Source organism: Ailuropoda melanoleuca, chromosome 12 (assembly GCF_002007445.2).
Source record: "Ailuropoda melanoleuca isolate Jingjing chromosome 12, ASM200744v2, whole genome shotgun sequence".
NCBI classification, from domain to species: Eukaryota; Metazoa; Chordata; class Mammalia; order Carnivora; family Ursidae; genus Ailuropoda; species Ailuropoda melanoleuca.
The window spans coordinates 77,068,249-77,091,173 of record NC_048229.1 but is presented as its reverse complement, the minus strand read 5'-3'; the positions used below and the strand labels follow the sequence as shown (position 1 = coordinate 77,091,173).

The 22,925-nt window shown below is 50.1% G+C and overlaps 1 protein-coding gene across 1 annotated transcript; it reads right to left on the bottom strand.

Moving 5' to 3' along the window:
- Window positions 1-225: 225 nt before the first annotated feature.
- MLYCD (malonyl-CoA decarboxylase) lies at window positions 226-14,719 on the bottom strand. The gene is made up of 5 exons (XM_011232174.2): window positions 14,171-14,719; window positions 6,795-6,907; window positions 5,551-5,707; window positions 3,473-3,622; window positions 226-1,319 (listed from the first exon to the last, which is right to left on the bottom strand). Exons 1-5 carry the CDS (start codon window positions 14,717-14,719, stop codon window positions 786-788), a joined length of 1,503 nt encoding a protein of 500 aa, XP_011230476.2. The 3' UTR covers window positions 226-785.
- Window positions 14,720-22,925: the final 8,206 nt, after the last annotated feature.

Sequence of the window (22,925 nt, the reverse complement as noted above, 5' to 3'; positions counted from 1 at the left end):
CCAGACACGGGCGGGGCAGGCTGGGGACCAGCGGCACCGCTGGCATCTCAGAGCCTGTCCCAGCTTCCGAGGTCTCGGCTCCCCGAGGCGGCCACCACGCCGTCTCATATCACCGCGTGCTCCCTGCGTCACACAAGCACGCTCGGTACTATGAGGCTTCTTATGAACCCGCGTCTCCGAAACTGTAACATCTATAACCCAATTCGAGCCCCGCGCAACACCACCTCATGTGTTCAATGATATAATTTTGTAAACTTTGTGCAGTCATGAACATTCCCCTACATTCGGGATCTCCAAAATTTGAATACCATGTAGCACAGCCCTTTATCCCTTCGTAGTGAGTGGAGAAAAAAGGCTAATACAACCGTGGCTGAATTACTCCGTTCTAAGCCTGAAGGAGAATCTGCTCTCACCTGGGCCACCTGCCCCGGACCCGGCGGGGCTGGCCAGTTCACCCTGGGACGACAGCCAGCAGAGGCTCTAGAGCTTTCTGAAGATGCGGGGACCACAGCGCCGCCTCTGGCAGGGAGCCAGGCCGCTCTCCTGGGGAGGGCGGAGCATCCCCACCCGGGCCACGTCCACCCCCCCACTATCTGGCATCAGGCACCGCACCTGTGCGCCCGCAACGTTAGTCAGGGCACAGCTTCCCAGTGTGACCTTGCTGTGGGCCAGAGAACAAGCTCTAGCCCTGCTTGACTAAAAATCTCCTTTTGATACATGACCCTCCCTGACCCACCCAGAAAATCATCCTTCTCTGGGTGGGGGATGTCTGCTTGGGGACAGGTTTAAAGTTTGCTGTTCTTCTGAAACTGGGCCACGAGGCTGAGGACCTGCTCGGAAGCTTTGATGTTCTTGGAGCAGAGGTAGCTGGTGCTGTTGGTGGCCGTCTCCCCAGGGTAGTACCGGTAGTTGACCATCAGGCCGCAGGAGCCGGTGATGCCCTTGAGGCTCGCGTCGGCCATCCAGTTGATGCGCCATATCATGGCCCCATTCTGCAGATGGAAGTTCGCCACAGGGTTCAGGGCGAAGCCCCGGTGCTTCTCACCATATAAGTACCAGGCACAGAGCCGCATCAAGGGGGCCTGGAGCGCCCTGACCAGCCTCTCAGACTTCACCCATTCACTGCTGCTGAGAAAGACCTTGAGGGTCTCATTAATGGGACCGCCTGTGATCTCAGTGATTTCTTTACATTCTGAATCGGTAAAGAGTTCACTCCTCCCGTGTTCCTTTGCTTGCGAGTTCAGGAGTCCCAGGAGCCACTTGGTGAATCCAGGTATAGGAGACAGACTTGAAAACGTCCCAAGATGAGGAAACTCTTTCTGTAAGGCACAGATGGTTGGGAAAGGAAGGTGGAGAAAACACACACACACAATTCAGCAGGTTTGTCACCGCAACAGAAACACCCCTCCACATATCACGTAGGCCTCATGAAGCCCTGCACGCTGCTGTGTAGTTTACGACATGATATTTGATGTGCATTCATTCTCTCCTTTCAAGGCATGTCTATTAAGAACCCGACATATGCTAGGCCCTGGAGGCATCCTGAGTCCCCAAGGTGAGCCTGTGCGGTGCTTCTCTGTCTGCACTGTCTGTCACAGGGGCAAGTCAGGGCCCGGGCCCGAAATGACAAGTGGGGGCTGCGGTGACGTGGGGCTTGATACACAGTCTTCTGACCACAGCTCTGGTCTGTGTGGCACACCACACCCCTCCCAGGGACTTCTCTGCAGCCACAGGAGCCTGGTTTGGCACTTGGCATGCAAGCACTCAATGACTGTATCATGAGCAAGTAGTTGCTGGCCTGCGATCCCGCAGTGCGTGCGAGGATGGGCCAGAAGGGGAGGCCATGGCTGCTTTTCCATCTCAGACAGTACAGTTCCTTGGACGACACGGTTCATGGTCAAATGACAGATCTCGAGGACCAGTTTGTAAAAAAGCAAGCTTTTCAGATTAAAAATGTACTATGTGCTCGCTCCAGAAGAATTTTTTTTTAACTTCTGATGGAAGCAGAAACAAACCAACAAACCCTACCATACTCCAGGACTCCGAGGTGCCTACTCTCCAGGTATGATAAAGTGTAACTCCTTCTGGTCTTTCTCCAGACAGTTTTTCCCAGAATGAGACGTTTATTTTATGCCCCTGCTTTATGAACCTGGATCATGAGCATTTTCTCATTCAAAATTCAAAAACATAACTTTAACAACAGAACAATATTAAAAGATAAGACTATACCACGACTTTCCTAACCACGTTGTTTTTAATGGGCATTTCGGGCAGCTCTCAAGGATCTGCCTTTATAAACCATGACGCACACGCTGGTGTGGGACAATGACAGGGCTTTTTTCAGGGTTCTCCCTGGTGACTATCAGGCTCACAGCCGAGCTTAGGACCAGTGACTGCCCCCCCCCCCCACCACCATGGCTACGGGGCGGAGGGGCCAACTCTGACCCATCCGGAAATAGAGTCTGTGGGTGAATTATCCAGAACCCTGGATTCTGCCCTTCCTTTGATGCTTTTCTCACCCTGATAACACCCCTGCTCCCTTTCCCTGCTCCATTCATCAACACCGATGCAAAAAAGAAGGCAAGAAGAAGAAACTTATATTAATTAGATGTGGCTCCTATCACCTCTGGGGAGAAGGTGGCAAGAGAGAGATGCTAACGAAGCTGATATCTAACTGAATCCTGAATTCTCAGATTTAAGACTGATTATGAATTTAATACAAAGCACGTCAGTATTTTAATTCCATTCTGTCACTCTCCACGGAAGGGGTTCTGCTTCGGACGCTGTGCTGAAACCACCCAAAGCAGAGAGCACTGCTCTCAGAGCCAATTATTAGCAATCTAATTATTTTACCTAATAATTAGATTCTGCTCACTGCAGTTCACTCAAGCCCCTCATGAGATTGTTTCGGAAAGCTAGACCTGGACTGAATGTGAACATTTCTGCTGTGGGATGGTGAAGCGTTTTTTCCAGGGCAATAGGGGAAGTTACAAAAAAAAAAAAAAAAAAAAAAAAAAGGCCAGCGTGTTTACCTTTGAGCTGCCTGGTCTAACCTCGACACTCCCTCACAGCCGATGAGAAAACCCACGCTGAGGGGGTGTCGGGGCCAGAGCCTGGAGGGTGTGGGAGCCGGTCAGGCACGGCCAGGACGACCACAAAGCGTGCCATCCAAACTGGAAGATGGGGGCTAAGGGGTTGGCGGTTATGAAACCGGGACGGCACACGCCAGCCAGGAGAGGTCCCGGCCACAGGGTGGAAGGTTCCTTGGAGGGGCTGATGTCCTTGGAAGACATCTGAGAGCGAGTTTCCAGATGCACCTTTCTCAGCACTGCCTCCTTCTCCTGAGTCATCTCGAGGCACCTGGGACATGCCAAGGGGCATGTGGCTCTTTCCCACCCCTCCCACCCCCCTCTAGGTCCTCTTCTGTCTCTTGTCCGAGGCGCTGACACCTGAGGCCCTGCGCAGCACTCACCTGCAGCTCCTTGAGCACTCGCTTCACCAGGACGGTGCCCAGCTCCACCCCCTGCAGTCCGGGCTGCGTCAGGCTGATGGAGTAGAAGATGGCCGCGGAGATCTTGCTCCTCTCCTCTGTCTCCGATGGGGGGCAGTCCTTCACTATGGCCTGAAAGACACCATGGTGGTGAGGGTGGGCCTGGGCCCCTCGCTTCCCATGCCTGCCCTACGTCCTGGGGCCGGGAGAAGCTGGGGAGGGTGGGAGCCCGGAGACCTCGGCCCCTGTTCACGGACGGATGAGGCTCCGGAGACCGCAGGCCTGTTCTGACTGGAAATCTCTTGGAGGCGGCAACTGCGCGGCCTCACTGGGCTGTTTGCTACACCTGCACCATCTCCATCCTTTTGAACGTCTCAAAAAACTACCTGCGTCCTGTTTGTCTCTTCCAGGCTTTTGTGCTGAGGGAGCCAGCAATGACTCTCCTCCCGGCCTGCCCGTGGCACCCAGACCTAGCCTACCCCACCAGGGCCCTACCTCCCGTGCAGGCCTGCTGGCTGTAGCCCGTAGTCATTTTCATTCCTTCTCTCCGGCTCTAGGTTTTTAGATCTCTCAGTAGGCCATACCGGGTCCTATACAGTTTTGCTCTTAGGAAATCTACCTTTCTATGTACCTTTTTGATTTTGTGCTACATCCTTGTTTTTCCTCAGGGAAAACACACACACACACACACACACACACACACAGCCTGTGCACAACCCCCTCCCCTGTCACCTGCTCCTGATCTCCAGCACAGAAGGCACTGCCCCGAGGGCTGGGGTGTGGGCAGGGTTGGAATCCCATCTCATCCTTACTGCTTCTGGGCACAGCACTGAAGTCCCCCTAAGCCTCAGTCTTCTCACACCCACGCGAGGACAGTGACAGTGGGCGTGACGCCTAACACACTGCACTGCGCAGAGACTCACGGACGTGCTTCAGGAGCTGACGGGCACCGAGCAAATGCTCAATCCACATACACGAAAGTAAGAGCGCGCAAACATGCTTGGCCCGGGCTGGAATTTTACTCAAGAGTAAGTCAAGGCCGGCTTTTCTGCATCAAAACCGCAGAAGTAAACCCACATGTAAATACATGCACGAGACCTGGATGAGAGGGTGTACACGTGTACGTGCCTTCGTCTCTCTCCTGCTCCCCTATGCTGCGCAGTCGGCCATCATGTCCAGCCTTTCAAAACTGTACATGATGCCCTGATGAGCCACCGTCTGCGCTCTCAGGTCTGAGCATTCCCCAGGGATGAATCCCTCAGAGTGGAAATCGTAGGTGGAAAACAACGTGGGCTCTCTCTTTTCATAGACAACCCCCCCCCCCCAGAGAACACTGCCAGGTGCTCCGAGGGCGCCTCCCTCAGCCACGAAACCCTTCGGGCAATTTCTCCCTGATGGTCACAAAGGCCTGCCCATTTGCTCTGCTTGATTTCTCCGCCTTCTGATACTAGGAAACGCTGCCCGCACGACCACCGCGGTACCTGCCCTTTCCAGCTTCCTAACCGGCCGTTCTGGACGCAAAGCCCGAAGTGACCGGGCGTCTCCGCTCCCCTCACCTGCCTGCCCCTTCCTCGCACTCTGCCCCCATCCCTAGCTCTGCACTGGTTCTTCTTCTGCAGCCTCCCCCCTGCCCCCCACACCTGCAGGAAGGATGTGGACTTTCTTGCCAACTCCGTGGCATGCCAGGCCTGTCCCCTCCGCTCCCCAGGTAGAGCGGTGGGCCCATAGCAGGCATGTGGCACACAGTCTAGTTTTCAAGTTTTTAGTCACAGGTCTTTTATACCTGCTCACAGGCACTTAACAAAGGCTCACATGTGGAAGCGAGTGCCCTCCCTCCCTCAGCCAGGTCTCCGCTCAAATTGAGCTCCCACAGGGGAGCACTGTCCTCGTTCTCTGTCTATATAGTACGTGCCTACACCCACGCAGATCTGGAGATTTCTTCTCTAGCCAGTTCGAAACACGAATGCCTCAAGCAATGGACTTCATAAAGGGGGATAAAACCAAGTTTTAGAAAAATGTACGGGGCTCTGCAGGACGCCTGCGTGGTCCAGGCCAGGTACCTGGATGTTGCTGGAGATCTCGCCGGTCAGTGCCACGTGCAGCACGACCAAGGGCTCCTCGGGGGCTGCACAGTGAGAAAAGAAGTAACACCTCCTGTAAGGCCCGACGCGTCTCTTCATGTCCATCCAATTTTTCACAGGATGCACGGCCTCTGACCTGAGGAGAGAATTAGAAAGAAGTAAGACGGCTGGACAACTTACAAGTTCAATAATCACTGCTGATTCCGATTCGGATCACTCACTAAAGTCAAATAAATCCTCCAACTACATCTTCAGGAGAAGTCAAAGAGAATCATTGAATATGAAACAGCACTGAAAGCAACTCCAACAAATGGCCACTTTACACACAAAACCGTCCCTAATTCTTAGTACCCGCTCTTAAGACTAGTTTGTGGGGCCCTTGGGAAGCAGTTGTGCAGCAATTTTATTTATGTATTTTTAAAAAGATTTTATCTATTCATTTATTTGAGAGAAAGACACACACACACACACACAGAGACTCCTCATTGAACGTGAAGCATAACTTGGGGCTCGATCTCATGACCCTGAGACCATGACCTGAGCAGAAACTAAGAGCTGGATGCTCAACCGACCAAGCCACCCAGGCGCCCCTGTGCAGCAGATTTTAATGCAAAACTAGCCGGATGCTTTGGGGTTGAACATCCTGGTTTTATTCCTCTGAGTCTCTGCGGTGTGGGGTCCGTGATGCCAACGCGCATCCCAGTTCCATATTGTCCAGCGACCTCCTCCCAACCACTGTGTTGTTTTCCACGTGTGACATGGCAGCCCCTGGAATTTGTCACACTTCAAAGTGCAACCTTCCGCAAGCCTTAGCTTCCTTAAGATGGCATGGAGCATGAAGACCCTGAGACGGAAAGTGTTCCTCCTGTCTGGGGACTGTCGTGACATGCCAGCCTGGGCTTCCCCGTGTCCCGGGCATGCTGGCATCAGGCACCATACAGTTCATTCACAGATATACCCAACAGAGTTTTCCCAACTAGGGGAGATACTAATGCACACACTAGGTCCAGAAAAGTCCTGCGGCTGCGATGCTGGGGCCTGCGGGAAACACGAGGACATCAACGGGACCCGTGTGCAGAATGGCAGTTGCCCACCTGTGATCTCGACATTACTTGCTAGGACAGGACAACGCTGGCGAATACTGTGCTTGGAACCGAACGCATGTGAGGATGGAGACTGACTTTCGGCTAACATTTAGGAGAAGTGAAAACCTTAATACTTACTCGCTGATTTTCTGCAGCACCTCACAGGGCGAGTGCCAGGTGACCCGTTCTAGGCTCAGGAAGCCAGAAGAGAACCACTCTGAAAGCATACCCTTCAGCACTCCATTCATCTCCTGAAACGGAGAACACGGAACACTGAGTGCCGGGGACAGGCTTGTCGCCAGCCGGCACAGTGGATAAAGCGGCGAAGGGGGACACCAAGCTGCCTGCATGGTGCTTCTCCAGTTTCTCTGTGGGACCCATCCCGACCGGGGGCACGGCACCCAGCTCTTGATTTAGCCTCTGCGACCCCAGTCAAATGGTATGTTGGGAAGCGTTCACTGCAGTGAACACGACTGAAAACGTGAGGTTGATGGGACAGTGGAGGGCACGAAGGGCAAGCTAATACAGGCGGCGCGGGACTCCACTTAGAGCCACATCGTCAGCCCTAAGATGCGCATTTTCGTATTTGGACATCTTTGAAGTTGAGATGCGTGCCGGCAGGTCACTGCTGATGCTGGGAGCAGTTTTTCCTACTCTAGTGCAACATAAAATAATAGCACGCCCAGTGATCAGTGCATTTAGATTTGATGAAATTATTCTAATTTCACTTCACTTTATTTGTATCTGATCTACTTCCAGTAGTGCCGTGAGTCAACTTCACCTTTCAAGCAAGGAACGGCACCAGGTGCGTAGGGAAAGGAGAGGATGCGGGCGCAGCCTGGCTCAGGGTAGCCTCTCGTGACACGCTGAACACCGATGGCAGGAGGCCTCCTGACAGCCAGAGCAAGAGGACGCCCGGGGCAGCAGACATGGCTTGCTCCTCAACAGCTGCCTCCCCTTCTTCCAAACGCACAGAAGCCTTATGCTTTAGGGAGGCGCGTGGCTGTCCAGGTCCAAAATCACACCGCAGCTAGGGGAAGTCATGTGACTGATTTATGGCCAATCCAGTGTAAACACAAGTGTCCTGAAGCAGCTTTGGGGAAACTTAAAAAATGACAAAAGAGTATACCCTTTGCCCATCCTTTCTTTGTCACTCCCCCTGCAGGCTGGAAGGTGATGTGATCGCTGCAGCAGCTATCTTGGGCCATGAGGTAAGGCTGGGGATGAAGGTTTTTAGGGGAGAGCCAAATGGAAGCCTGGGTCAACTGAAGGCATCACAGAACAGAATCAGCCCTGGGGTGTCTACCTTCAGACTTTTATATGAGAGACAAATTCTCTCTTATTCAAACCACTATTATTTTGGGTTTCTGTTACTCACAGATGAACTACATGTTAACAGGTACACTGAATATTATTATTGAATAATAATAAACATCTCAGGACATCTGGTACAGAACTGACAAAGAGCTGTAACTACAAAAGCTGTAAATATAGGACCACTTCACATTTTATTCCCTGATAAAAGGTGAAAGGACTCACAATGTTGTCACTTGAGGACAAGTTATAATTAAGTACAGGGTTGGTGGCTCAGAAAAGGTTTCAGAATGAAGTGAGATCCATCTTGAAATAGTTAAGGCCCGGGGCACGGAGCCAGTCCCAGATTTGTTCCGTGTGACCCTATGGGGGCGAAGAGGGAGGTAAATCTTGGACCAACGGGGAAATCACAGACCAAGTTAGACTTGGATTGAATTTAATATAAAAGGAGAAGCCTTCAATAGCTAGGGCTGACTACCCAGGCTGTCCTGGGAGAGAGTGAACCTCACCACGGGCGGGGGCCGAGCGCAGGGTCGATGAGGATTTGGTGGGGCTGTTTTAAGGATTTACGGGTTGGACCAAATGTCCTTTACAACTCCTTTTAATTCTCGATCCATAACCCGGTCCTCTTCACTCGGCTCTATGCCTGCAGTGAGGGCAGACGTTGTTTCGACTTCACTCCTCTGGTGCCCGAGGAATCCAGGGGGGTCTCCCATGGGGAAGACAGCTAACAGACCGATGTCAGATGAAAGAGACAAGAAAGACTGGAGAATGGGGAGCAGGCAGTGGCAGGATGGGAGAAGAGAGGCCATCGACCAGGCAGCAGAGAACTGCTGCTTATAAAGTACTGCCCTGGACCACAACCGTTCTTACCTCCTGGGGTCCTCACGCACTCTTGAGTACGTGCTAAAAACCAGGGACCCGCTCCCCACAAAAACACAGACACATGCGTCAACTTCTGCATACAGTCTCCTGGGATTCACGGAACCCTCTGGAACTCAGCTTTGGCTCATCCCCGGGGATTCGCAGACCCCAGGTTAGGAACCTGTGCACTAAGGGTTAAGGCTGGGTTAGCCACGCTCCACGCCTCCACCACAGTCATGCCAGGAGCATGTGGGAAGTCCCTAGTTTCAGGATCAATTCAGGATTAATGATGAAAGAAATGGTTTGGCTGATGAGAGCTCCCCCTCCAAGGTCTCTTGGTTCTATTTCAGGTTACTGACGGCTGTGAAATGTGACCCTGCCACATGAGATCTGGGAATCTAGGCGAAAGAGCACAAGTCCCCAAGCTCGGCGCTCACGCGGCACTGCTGTTTGGGCTGGATCGCAGGCGACAGGAGGGGAAGACGCCACCTCTGGTTTGGGCGCATCAGTTCCACCATCGATCCAACATACACACTCCACTTATGGCGAGGGCGGTCAGCGTGCGCTCAGCTTTCCGGACCTGCCGACCGGGGCTACCTTGGAGGGCACCGTGCAGAAGGCCAGCCAAACTCCCCTTGTGGCAGAGAAAAAGCAGTCTCCCAATGCCTCTTCTGAACTTGTTGGCTATCAGGATCTCCCCGTTTGAAGTTCTCATTGCTCAGAAGCCCTGAGCCAGGACAGGGAGCTGCAAGCACTGGACAGGTCCCGGGGGCACAGCTAAGACGTTCTAGGTACAATTCCCACTGGAGGAAGCTGCTGTCCCTGGGGCACTGGGGCACCCCTGCCGAACTATAGAGGTGGTCCTTTTCGGTCTAGCTAAGCACAGAATTTAGCAGAACCAACAAGGACCACTATGTTCACTGAAAAGCAGGACAAGCCACCAAAAGAGGTCACACAACAAAGCGTCCAGTGTGACTGAACCTCGAGACAGTGGGGACAATGACCAGTCTGCTGCGAGTTTAGCTCCCTCTCCGGCGGCCCCCGCGCTTCTGTCAAGGCCCACACACATCTCATCTCACTGGAATCTCTATGTTCAAACTGCCATCAAGAAACCCTTCCATTTTCTAAATGCCAACTTCCTTCTAGTGTCCACAAACCACTGAACGGAGCTTAGACCTCCTAGAATGGGAACTCGAGTCGGCTTCATGGGGGATTTTCTAAGAAACATACCTCCTCGACCCCAATCAGCCTGTGGAGGACAGAAAGCCTCTAAACCGCCCCCCCCCCCCCACCCCCCCCGATTCTGCCTCCCCCCCCCTTCCGTGTTCCCGCAAATGCTCTTGCCAAGGCCATGCAGGACNACCGTGATGAACTGTGCCCTTGTTTGTGAACCTGATTTTGAGCTAAGCTGCACAGTAATCAGAGCACGTCTTAGAAGAGAAGCAGGCTGACCTTGAGCACACCAACCGTCAGCAGCATCTCTCACCTCAGCGCGCAGCCCATGGGCCCCGGGATTATAGGACCTGGCTAAAATCACGCCTCTAGTCAGCCGAGGGCACAGACCATCTTGAGAGCCGGCCCCGTCCATCCATTTCCACACACCACTTCCTCCGCAATACCCACCGCCCCGCGAAACACACCCAGTCAGCTTCCTTTTTGGCCGCATACTTGCTGGTTACTCTAAAAATGCCATTGCCCCCTACAGGATTCAGTAAATGAGAACCGGTCGTGGGCCTGCAGCAGACTGAGAGTATTCCGGGGTGAACGCTCAGGGCCGAACGCACAGCAGCCCTCATGCAAACCAGCGCGTGTCCACGTGACTTCACCCGGCAAGTCCGGAGGTGCGCAGGTGCGGGAGTGTGACACAGCGGGGACTCAGTGCCCTGTGCACACAGGGAGGGGCGCTCAGATCCAAGGCCAGGGCAGAGTGAGCTCCCTGCTCCCCCAGCATCACAGGGCACCACAGGTGCCTGGGTGTTTGGGACTCCTGCTCTAAAGATTCATGTGCCAAACTTCCAGGGGTTTCTAACACTGAATTCCTCAGAGCAAAAGGTTCTAGCTGTGTTGCCTCTTTGGTTTGGATGCAAAATCCAGAATGAGGGAGAAGAAACGGAATCAAAGTGGACTGCACGCATTATGTGATCCTGGTAAGACATTAGAACATTGAATCCCAGGGACAATTTCTATGGATTAAAAAAACTATTCTCTGAAGGATTCAAATGGCAGAGATTAAAAAAGTGTTGTGTGGCTACGTAGAGCAAAGGAGAAGGGAATCGGCAGATTTAGCTCTAGTGGTTATGTGCACCGGACAGAAGGACAGGATCTCCAGGTAGAGAAACGCAAGTGGGGTGACCGAACGACTAGAAAAGGCGTCTTGCCTTTGTCCAGACCACATGCAGAAGCAAAAGGCAGGCTATTGTTACTCATACTCTGTTCAAGGAATAGCTTTATTCCACTTGACTTTCTGCCTGTCAGTACACAGTGTTCGTGTGTGGACTACCTTGGTTGAAAAGCCAAGGGAACCCTGAACAGCGGAGGGCCTAGCTCAGGATCTCCCCAGAGTGGGCCCCTCTGCCCACTGTTTCAATGTCACAGCCTTCAGCCGCCACGCTCCTTCTCGCCTGAACGATAACCAAGTTTTCTTGTGTGGGGAAGAACGAGGGCATGGACGTGTGTGGGAATGGCTCACAGAACTGGAGGATTTAGAACCGGATGGGACCTTAGACATCGCTGGGGCCAACATGCTGAACCTGCCAAGGGCTGTCCGAATGTCTGACGCGATGCCTCTGCTGGCCGTGCAGAAAACTTCCAAGCCCTCTGGGCTTCCCTCTGGGCTCAGACCTCTGAGTGTAGCAGTGTGACATCAAGACAGAGTAGTAAGTGTGCCAACTGTCTTGTGGCGGGGCACCCTGGACTCTCATCTCCTGCATCATTCAGCATTTTGCTATGCAAGACATTCAACACAAGGCTCCCAGTATTCAAGGGGCTGATCATCTAGCTGGAGTTGGGGGGCGGCTGGCGGAATAATACATTTCAAATGCTAGATTCTGATGTTAAGGTATAAAATCCAAGCGAATAATAATAAATGCACACATAATAATACACGCTCTGAAGCTCAAAACTGGGTGAGAGCACCTTGAGCGGGAGTGTTGGAAAAGTTCAGTGCTGAGCAGCACCTGCTCTGATGGGCTTCCCAAGCAAGCATCATGCAGTGACATGGGGTCGGGAGCTCTCCATCAAAGCGCCAGCTGGGCTGGAGAGTGGGTCCGCGGAGAGGAGCGAGTAATGGACGGTAAAGCTGGAGATGTCCACGGTAGTTTGGTGTGCACTAAGAACACCGGAGGAAAGACATTAAATGTGGATCCTTCTGGCCACGGCAGGATTCATGATTTTCCAACAGGGAAGACTGACCAGTGGTTCCAGAGAAAGGTGAGCACTGACATTACCGGTAAGATGGAAGCTCATACGCTTACTCTTGGGAAAAGTAAATACACTCACAACTAGAGAACATTCAACGCCCCATTCAGTAAAACTAAGTGAAACAAAGCCATTAATTAGCTGGGTGGTTTTATCTTGTCCTTGATTTTGCAGAAAAAGGCAAATTCTAAGAAAACCAAATCCCTTTTAGATCCAGCAAAGTTATCAGCTCCAAGAATCAACTTGTAGTGACAAAGCACACAATTCTGGAGTTAAGACTGGGCTTGAGTTCCGGCTCAGCACTCTGGGCACAGCACTTGACCATGAAGAGCTATAATCAGCTCATCTGTACAACAGGTCCCTATGGCTTGCTGAGAATGAGGTGACTCTTCCCATACTAGACTAGACTGGAATCTCTTGACCAAGTGACCTTAGCGACAGGAGCATGGTATAAGATAAACACCCGATGGCCATGTGTTGTGTGGAAGGATGGAGAGAAGGGGAGATGATTCCATTCTGGGACAGCTGACATTCTACCTAATTCTCCAGTCTTCTATGTAATAAAAATCAAGCTTCTGAAGGACCATCATGGAGTGCTGGTCCCTACTTCAAGAAAAAAAAAAAAAACCCGAAGACCTAAGCTCGGATCGAAGACTTAACCCAAGCAGATGGGAAGGCACAGCACATAGAACACAAAGTCTCAAGCACTCAGACTGGGCTTGAGTCAGAAATGTGATCAATTCAAATCGTGGCCCTAGATTAACATGAAGCATTATAGATAACCAGCCATCATGAGTCATCAATCACAGCCCTGCTATTACTGAGATTAACCCCATTCTTAACTATCTGCAGTGTTTATGCATCTGAGGCCAAACAGCCAAGAAAGATGAAGTTTCTCATAAACACCGTTAACTCACACTGCATGATGGGGTCATAAAGCATGGTGCAAAGATCCCCAGACTGAGGTCTGGGTAGATGATTGGAGACATACCTATTTGCTTTGAGTTCTTGGCCAAGTCTCCTGACCTCAGTAGGCTTCCTTAACCCGCCTAAAAATGAGGACATGAACATGAAAATCATCATGCTATTGTTCGAGTTCTTAAATGAATTAGGACATAATCGTTCAACTGCTCAATTTTTAAAAGCCAACTGCACCCAAAAAAAGTTCTGAATGTCAGAAGCTTCCTGAAACATTCACATCATTTTTTGTGCATGAAAAGGGCAGGCTAGTGAACCCTTCATATTTAAACCAAGAGTAGAGGAGAACTGCGTTCAACTGTCAGCAACCTTTCAAGCCATCACTATTTCAATCTTAAAGCACTTATTTGCACCTAACATGAGCTCGCTGTGCCAAGCACCTGATTACTCAAGTACTCAACTTGGAATCACATTTCAGGGCTGAACTCAAGAAAGGGCAATGTCCTGCCCAGTCATGAGGCAGAGACCAGAGACCTCATCTCTGTGCATTCCGCAGGGCTTCTTAGACAACGGCTGACACATAGTGGGTGTGCAACTAACTTTTGCTGACACCATCCAGATTTTTGGAGGCTACGTGATGCTCTGCTGGGCATTCGTTCAAATATACCACAAAGATGTAACTCAGCTAAAATAATAAAAAAGAGATTTCGTGGAGCACACTTAACCATGAAGGAGGCGTTGACAGTCACGTTAAAGGTAGGCGGTGCCGAGTTTCTAGTAAACACTACACAGTAAACCCTGGAGCAAGGCAAGGATTCAGAAAACCTAGGAAGGAAAGGGACGGGATGCAGGGGACTGCAACTGGAGGCAAAGTGTGCGCGACTTCAGGATGGGGAAGGTGGAGTGTGTGCGGGGCTTGAGGGGCAGGTGGGGACTGTACGGGGAGGACCGCCAAGAGCTCGCGGACCTGGTGCAAGGCGGGCGCCCGGGCGGGGCCTTACCCGGACGTGCGGCCCCTCCACCAGCTTGAGGGCCTGCGCCTCGAGCAGGTCGGCCCGCAGCCGCACCAGGAAGCGCACGCCGCCGTCCAGCTTGCTGATGTGGTGGAAGAGGCCGCGGTAGCGGGGCACCAGCGCGTAGCGCAGCCGGTCCTCGGCTTGAAGCAGCACGGCCACCTCCCGCGGCTGCTCGCGCAGTTGGAGCACGCCGGCGCTCTGCTCAGCCACCTGGCCGTGGTCCACGCCGAAGCCCCGCGCCAGGCGGCTCAGCAGCTCGGCGCGCTCGGCCGCCTCGGCCAGGCCGCCGTAGAAGCTCACGAAGTCCGCGCACTGGCCCTCGGCCGGCGCCGGCGTCTTCTCGCGCAGCTCGTAGGCCGGCGTGGCTGGCACGGCGCGGCGCAGCAGCTCGTCCATGGCCCGTTCCAGGGCGCCCGTCTCTGCCGCCTTCGCCGGCCCGCTCGACAGCCGGGATCCGACCGACCGCGGCGGCCGCGGGGGGAGCCGCAACGGGAAGAGGCGCCCCGCCGCCAGGGCTGGCCCCAAGCCCCGCATGGCACCGCTCAACAGCTGCCCGGGGGACGCCGGCGCCGCGGAGCTTCCGGCTTCCGGCGCGCACCGGCCTCATTTGTCGAGGCCGAGGGGGCGGGTGGAACGGTGGCCAATCGGAGGGCAGGGCGGGGGGGCGGAGCGCGGCGCGGGGCCAAGTGAGGCCAAAGGTCTCTGTGCCGTGGTGATGCGGGCGCGGGGGAGATGTGATTCTTCCCTGTGCCCTGGCCACCCAAAGTCACCGTCCCAGCTGCTATCCTCTTGCCCCACCGCGTAGGCGCCTCCCGTGCCGTAGAGCCGAGCTCTGCTACTGCAAGGTGCATCCGAGTCTCCTGAGGGAATGCTACGCCTGCGGATTCCTGGTCCCTCGGGTCTGGGGAGGAGCCAAGGAATCTGCGTGCTTACCAAGTGTCCCTGGTGGTAGTTCTCTGGCAGGGTAGCCTTCGTCTTAAGTCGTGCCTGGGCGCTCTCCAATCGTTGCCAAGGTCGGATTATACAAGTTGCCTCCCAGAGCTGCGGCCCTCCTCTCCTGAGCTCGGGACCCAGGTCTCCAGCTGCTTGCTGGAGAACTTTTCATGGATGCGGCAAATGGGGTCCTCCCCACCATTTTAGCCTCCAACCTACCCTTCCTTTTTTTTTTGTTGTTGGATTTATTTAGTTGAGAGAGAGCGCACGAGAGCCCAGGAGCAGGAGGAGGGGCGGAGGGAGAGGGAGAATTCCAAGCAGCGGCTCCCCACCCCAACAGAGCAGGAGGCAGGGTTCTACCCCACAACCCCGAGATCAGAGATCACGCACTGAGCTGACACCAGGAGTAGGATGCTCAACCAACTGAGCCGCCCAGGCGCCCCTCTCCCTCCTTCCTAAATTCAACAGTGTTTATTAACCACCTAGTAAGTGCCAGGTCTTGTACTAGGCATGGAGGTAAAATAATGAGCTAGGTAGACCAGATGATGCCCCATGGAATTCACAATCCAATGGAGAGGATAACCTAACTACAAACCGTGACTGGTGCTAAGAAGGAAACAGGCAGCCTGGAGTGACATGATTTAGCACGGTTGGGGTGGAGTTTCCACTGTGACCAGGGTGAGCAGGGAAAGTCTCCGAGGAGGTGACATTTAAGCTGAGAGCAGAAGCTAGTTATGGTTTGAAGGGGGGGTGGGGACGGAGGTGAGCTAACCTATTCATTTTTTCAAGTTCAAAAGCACAGTTTCGTAACCTCTGTCCTGCCCTTCATCCCACATGTAAATTTTGGTGATTTCTGGGGATTTTTTTTGTTTTTTTTTGTTTTTAAGATTTTATTTATTCGACAACACAAGCAGGGGGAGCAGGAGAGGGAGAAGCAGGCTGAGCATGGAGCCTCGTGCTGGGCTCAATCCCAGCACCCTGGGATCATGACCTGAGCCGAAGCCAGTTGCTTAACCAACTGAGCCACCCAGATGGCCCTGATTACTACTTTAAAAGGACTCCTGAATTCATCCCTTCTCTCTGGCCTCCCAGCGCCTAGAAACCACATCCCTCCTCACCAGGGCCACAGCAGTAACCTCTTTGCTTCCAGTCTCAGTCCTCCAATCCATCCTCTCCATCAGCTGTTGAGTGAACTAAATTATCTAACCATGTCATTCACTGGTTCAAAAACCAAATGCTTCAGCGTAACAAGGCAGAGCCCACGCCAACAGCCCCTGCTCTCCTTTCTAGCCACATCTTTTGTCTCTTCTCACCTCATTTCTTTTACTCTGTGGCCCGATGGCCCTAGACTTTTAGATTTTGGAACTCATTCTTATTTTTTTTTTAAAGATTTTATTTATTTATTTGACAGAGATAGAGACAGCCAGCGAGAGAGGGAACACAAGCAGGCGGAGTGGGAGAGGAAGAAGCAGTCTCATAGCGGAGGAGCCTGATGTGGGTCTCGATCCCATAACGCCAGAATCACGCCCTGAGCTGAAGGCAGACGCTCAACCGCTGTGCCACCCAGGCGCCCCTGGAACTCATTCTTAAAACACTGGGAGAAGCAACACAAGGTGGGGCGGCGGGAAAGGCAGTTTTCGGTAGGGTTGTTGGTGTCAAGGGTGTGGAATCACAGTCTGCAGCCTCCAAACACAACTACGGCAGTCTCTCCTTAACAGGAGGGAGATTTCCCCCACAGTTAGCGAGAGACTGGAGGGAGTTTGCAGGGCCTGATGCCAAGTTTAGTGGAGTCCAGAAAAAATCCAGCCAAGAGCTCACTGTGCTCTTTGAAAAAGAGAAGCCTCATCTAGGTACGAAGGATGAAGGACAGCATCAAAGAGCCTGATGAGATCAAAGGGTGGACAACGGGTGCTGTGGAAGGGGCTTTTTTGTTTATTTGGGGATATACAGGGCACCTCATGATCTGTGGGTACCAGAGACTGGACCCCTTTCTTTCTTAGTCACATAGGAGTAACTGACGTTCCATTAACCCCCCTTGGATATCCCAGACATGCCTTTGAGGAGAGAGATGTGTGCAGGCACTGGCTAAGCCCTTCACCTACCTCTACACACTAACAATACTTTATTGAGCGCTTACTAAATGTCATCTGCTATTCTTAGTGCTTAAACACATTATCTCATTTAATCCTCACAATAACCCTGCCAAACTTCAGACTGTACAAAATAAATTTGAGATGGCTTAAGGATTTAAATTTTTATAAAATGAAATCAAAGTAATTTCAGAGCAAGAAACATCTTTTAAAATATGACACAAACCATAAAAGAGAGATTGGTGAATTTAAGTACATAATTTTTTTTTCAAAGTTCTTTATGCTTAAAAATAAGATCAAGGGCCACCTGAGTGGCTCAGTCGGTTAAGCGTCTGCCTTTGGCTTAGGTCATGATCCAGAGGTCCTGGGATCGAGCCCCACACTGGGCTCCCTGCTCAGCAGGGAAGTCGGCTTCTCCCTCTCCCCCTGGCTTGGCTTGTGCTCTCTCTTGCCATCTCTCTTTCTCTCAAATAAATAAATAAAATCTAAAAAAAAAAAACCCCAAAACCAAAACAAACAAACCCAAAACTAACGAAGATCAAAAAAGACAAACACTACATTAGAAAAATATTTGCACACAGTTAATTTCCCTAATACATAAAAAAACCACAATGCAATGTGAGACTGTCAACCCATCAGAAAAGTGGAGAGAGAGGATATGACCAGGGACCTCCTGGGAAAGGAAATTGAAATGGCTTTTAAAAATATGAAAAGGGCTCAACTTCACTCCTAATTTTAAAAAGGCAAATTAAAACTCCAATCAGCTATCAGCTTTCACTTATTGGAATGTAATGATCAGAAAGTTGATAAGACCCCGTGCTCATAGGCTGTGGGGAACATAATGCCCTCTGACCTTGCTGCTGGGAGTATAGCTTGGTACCAGCCCTGGGGAGGGTGCCTTTGCAATATTTACCAACACGGCAGACTGGCCCAGCAACTTTTACTAATAAACACCTGATCTGCTGAACGGGTTAATGACAGGTGGGATCAGACTTGGGGCACTCCATCAGCAGGACCAGGAGGTAGGCACAGAGACCAGGACAATATTGGGTCCCCCCAAGGAGATGCAGGTGGGGGGTGGAAGAGCTGTCTCTGACGATGGCTGGGACTCAGCTTCAAAAATCCTGCCCTAGAATCTTCTGGCCAATAAGAAACTGCAGCTTGGTGCGGGGGCCTGTTGGAACAGCTACATCCGCGGACGCAAGCGAGGGAGGCAGGACGTCATACTGCCAAAATTCACCGGCTCCCAAGTCAGCAGAAGGCTGTCACTATGCGTCCTCAACCTGCCACTTACCAGGTCAGTGACTGCGAGCAGGTTTTGTCACTTTTTTTTATTTTTTTTTAAAGATTTTATTTATTTATTCGACAGAGATAGAGACAGCCAGCGAGAGAGGGAACACAAGCAGGGGGAGTGGGAGAGGAGGAAGCAGGCTCACAGCAGAGGAGCCTGACGTGGGGCTCGATCCCAGAACGCCGGGATCACGCCCTGAGCCGAAGGCAGACGCTTAACCGCCGTGCCACCCAGGCGCCCCTGTCACTTTTTAAAGGCTGTTTCCACATCTGTGAGATGTAGGTGATAGTAATATCTATCTCACAGGCTTGTGAGGATCCGGGGAAACCATTCAGGGTGAGCACATGGGAAGTGGTAAAGACCGTAACGTTTAAGCTAAATTGTCGTTAAGTAAATAAACGAAGGAAGGAAGTAAAGTGTTGTAAGTAAATAAAACTCAAATAGTTTGGGATGGGTGTATATTTGCATGTGTCCAAAATGAAGCAACACGCTGACCCAGGGCAGGTGTATTTCCTCATGACTCTGAGACCTTAATTCCCATGCAGCTTCATTCTGAAATCCTCAAGCAGGCGAGGGGACCGCAGCTGTGGATGGCAGGGCCGGGGAGCTGACTGACCCAAGCCACAGCCTTGAGCAACCGCCAGGATGACAACAAGACATTTTCTTTTGAAATGATTTTCAAATAGTTACAGAGATTAAGGGAGATTTGTTTTGTCCTCCAGGCAGTTAGGCTCTGAACTCCCCTTCATTTCCTCCTTCTCCTTTGCCACAACGCACTACCTTCATGGAAGAGAGTATCACACACCAAGCAGGTCCCCCACACTGCCAAACTGCAGGAAGAAGTAGCCCTAGGATGGGACTTTGTTTCATTCAGATGAAATACAGTATCTTTTGCTCAAGGGAGAGGGGAGCAGAGCACCTGGTTGACTCTCTCCAGGTGCCGGAATTTCATAGCTGGAAACCTCCAGTGCAAGTCTGGCAGGATACAAATCCTGGGAGGTAGTTCTTTGCGAGACCAGCCTTTGTCGGGCATGTCTGATCTCAAAGGGACCGTGGAAACTACATTTGGTTCATTCTGCAAAAACACAGGCACGTGAAGCACCCTCAAGTTCCTCTTTACAAGGAAGTGGCGTGAACTTGTCATCAACGGGTAAAGAGCCACTCTGGTTTAGATGGGCTTCGCATCTGCCATGTCCCACATGCTCTCATCTGGCTTGGGGATCCTCCTACTTAGGCAGGAATCTTGTCTCCAAATCTCCTATTTTGCCTAAGCATTTGCTTCAAGTACAGTTCTCACTCTCCTTCTTCCAACTGCCTTCCTTTTCACATAATTTCTGGTTTCTGCCTATATCTGTGTTCACATTCGTTTTTCTCTAGGTGTCCCTTGCCACTCCCTATTTCTCCCTGCTCATGCCCTTGGTTCAAAAGACTTTCTTAACCCAAGAATGAAATTAAGGAAACGGTTCACTTTATCAGAGTATCAAAAAGGAAATATACGAATCACCTTAATCAAAGAAGTTTCAGATCTGAACACTGAAAACTACAGAGCCCTGTTGAAAGAAATTAAAGAATACCTCAATAAATGGAATGACGTTCCTTGTGAATGGAATGGAAGCCTTAATATCATTAAGATGGCAATATTTGCCAAATTAATCTCTGCAATTCCTTTCAAAATTCCAGTTCGCAGACATGGAAGAGCTGAATCTAAAATTCACACGGAAATGCAAGGGATCCTAGACAGCCAAAAGAATCCTTAAAAAGAAGAACTAACTTGGAGGACTCACACTTACTTCAAAACTTACTAAAAAGCTATACTAATCGAAGCAATGTAGTACTGGCAAAAAGACAGACATAGGGCTCAATGGAATAAAACTGAGAGTCCAGAAATAAACCCATACATCTATGGTCAATTGATTTTTAACAAGGATTCCAGGACTATTCACTAGGGAAAGAACAGACTTACCAATAAATGGTGTTGGAATGACTAGATAGTCACATGCAAAAAAAAAAAAAAAAGAGTTTGTACCCCTACCTCACACCATATACAAAAATCAACTCAAAATGGATCAAAGATCTACGTGCAAGAGCTGAAACTGTAAAACACTCAGAAGGGCAAATAAGTATAAATCTTCATGACTTTGGATTAGGCAGTGATTTCTTAAATGACACCAAAAGCACAAAGAACAAAAGAAAAATTAACTGGACTTCATCAAAATTAAAAACTGTTATGCATCCAAGAATACCAACAAGAAAGTGAAAAGACAGCCCACAGAGTAGGAGAAAATATTTGCAAATTGAATGTCTGATAAGGATCTAGTATCTATAATATATAAAGATGCTTACAATGCAACAATAAAAAGACAAACAACCCAATTAAAAAGTGAGCAAAGGATCTGAATAAATATTTCTCCAAAGAACATATACCAATGGCCAATAAGCACATGTAAAGTCGGTCAGCATCATTAGTCAGTAGGGAAATGCAAATCAAAGCCACAATGAGACATCCCTTCAAATCCATTAAGATGGCAATAATAATTAATAATAGAGGCGCTTGGGTGGTGCAGTCAGTTGAGCGTCTGACTCTTGGTTTCAGCTCGGGTCATGATCTTGGGGTTGTGGGATTGAGCCCCATGTCAGCTCCAGGCTCAACCAGAGATCTCAATCTCTGCTTGAGATTCTCTCTCTTCCTTACTCTCTGTCCCTCCCACTCATGCTCTCTCTCAAATAAATAGTAAATAAATCTTTTAAAAAATAATAATAAAAGAGAAATAAGTGTTGGTGAGGATGTTGAGAAATTGAAACTCTCAAACACTATTGATGGGAATGTATAATGACACAGACATTGTGGAAATCATTTTGGGAGTACCTCAAGTAATTAAACAGAGTTATTTTAGAAGCCCAGCAATTCCACTCCTAGGTACTCAGGAGAATTGTAAACATTTAACTCGCACAAAAACTTGTACATAAATGTCCATTGAAGCATTATTCATAATAGAAGAGAGAAACAACCCGAAAGTCCATGAGTGGATGAATGGAATAAAACAAATATGGGAAGGGATACACAATGGAATATTATTCAGCCANACTCGCACAAAAACTTGTACATAAATGTCCATTGAAGCATTATTCATAATAGAAGAGAGAAACAACCTGAAAGTCCATGAGTGGATGAATGGAATAAAACAAATATGGGAAGGGATACACAATGGAATATTATTCAGCCATAAAGAGGAATGAATGATACATTTTTAAAAAAGATTTTATTTATTTCCTTGACAGAGAGCGAGCGAGCAAGCACAAGCAGGGGGAGCATCAGAGGGAGAGGGAGAAGCAGGCTTTCCGCTGAGCAGGTAGCCTGATGTGGGACTTGATCCCAGGACACTGGGATCATGATGTGAGCCGAAGGCAGATGCTTAACCCAATAAGCCAGCCGGGCGCCCAAAAGCACGTTATAACACGGATGGACCCTGAAAACATTATGCCGAATGAAAGAAGCCAGATATGAAAACAGCATATTACATGGCCCCACATATATGAAATATCCAGAACAGGCCAATATGTAGAGACAGGAAGTAAATTTAATGGTTGCCTAGGGCTGGGGGAGGGGAGAATTGGGAGTGACCATTAATGGGTATGGAGTTCCCTTTTGGGTGATGAAAATGTTCCTCAATTAGATAGTGGCAATGATTGCACAACACTGTAAATGTACTAAAAACTACTGAATCGCATACTTTAAAATGGTAAATTTTATGTCATACGAATTTTACCTCAACACAACAAAAACAAAAACAAAGACTGCCCAGACAGGTCAGCGACCTGAATCTCTCTAGCCAATCAGGAGAGAGAACCTGATTGGTCCAGGTAGGATCAGGTGCCCAGGCTGGGCCACAGGGTCACAGAGACCAAGCAGGGCTGAGGGGGATTCACCCTTTCGGGTGGGGACACAGTGTTGAGCAGAGAGGGGTATGGGCTGGGCAGCTGTCCTGAAAGATGTCTACTTTAAGTATAAATAAAAAAAAACCAGTATTAAAGAGAATTTTAGGAAAAAAAAAAACCACCCATAATTCGAGCATCTTAATTATGACAGTCTTTATTTCTGCAAATCCTTCCAGTATTTGTCCACAGGCCAACATATTTTTCTGAGTTGTAATCACTGTGTTTGTGCTGTTTGTTTCCTGTTTTTATCACTTCCCATGATATCACAAACATTTCCTTCGTTTCTAAATCACCTTCATAATTATCCTTTTTAATGGCTGCATAACATTCAATTGAGTTGATGTACCATAATGTCTTAATCACTTTGCCATTTCTGGATATTTACATGGTTTCTAATTTTTTTTCTATTATGTATATATCAATTACACTGCAGGAAAGACTTCCATGCATACTGATTTTTTTTTTCTTTACTGGAGTTGCCCAAATTACT

Coding starts and splice junctions, on each gene's coding strand:
- MLYCD (XM_011232174.2), bottom strand. CDS start 14,719: ATGCGGGGCTTGGGGCCAGCCCTGGCGGCGGGGCGCCTCTTCCCGTTG. Junction 5,708..6,794: donor GTGCTGCAGAAAATCAGCGA/GTAAGTATTAAG, acceptor TTCTCTCCTCAG/GTCAGAGGCCGTGCATCCTG. Junction 1,320..3,472: donor GAGTGCTCAAGGAGCTGCAG/GTGAGTGCTGCG, acceptor TGTGCCTTACAG/AAAGAGTTTCCTCATCTTGG.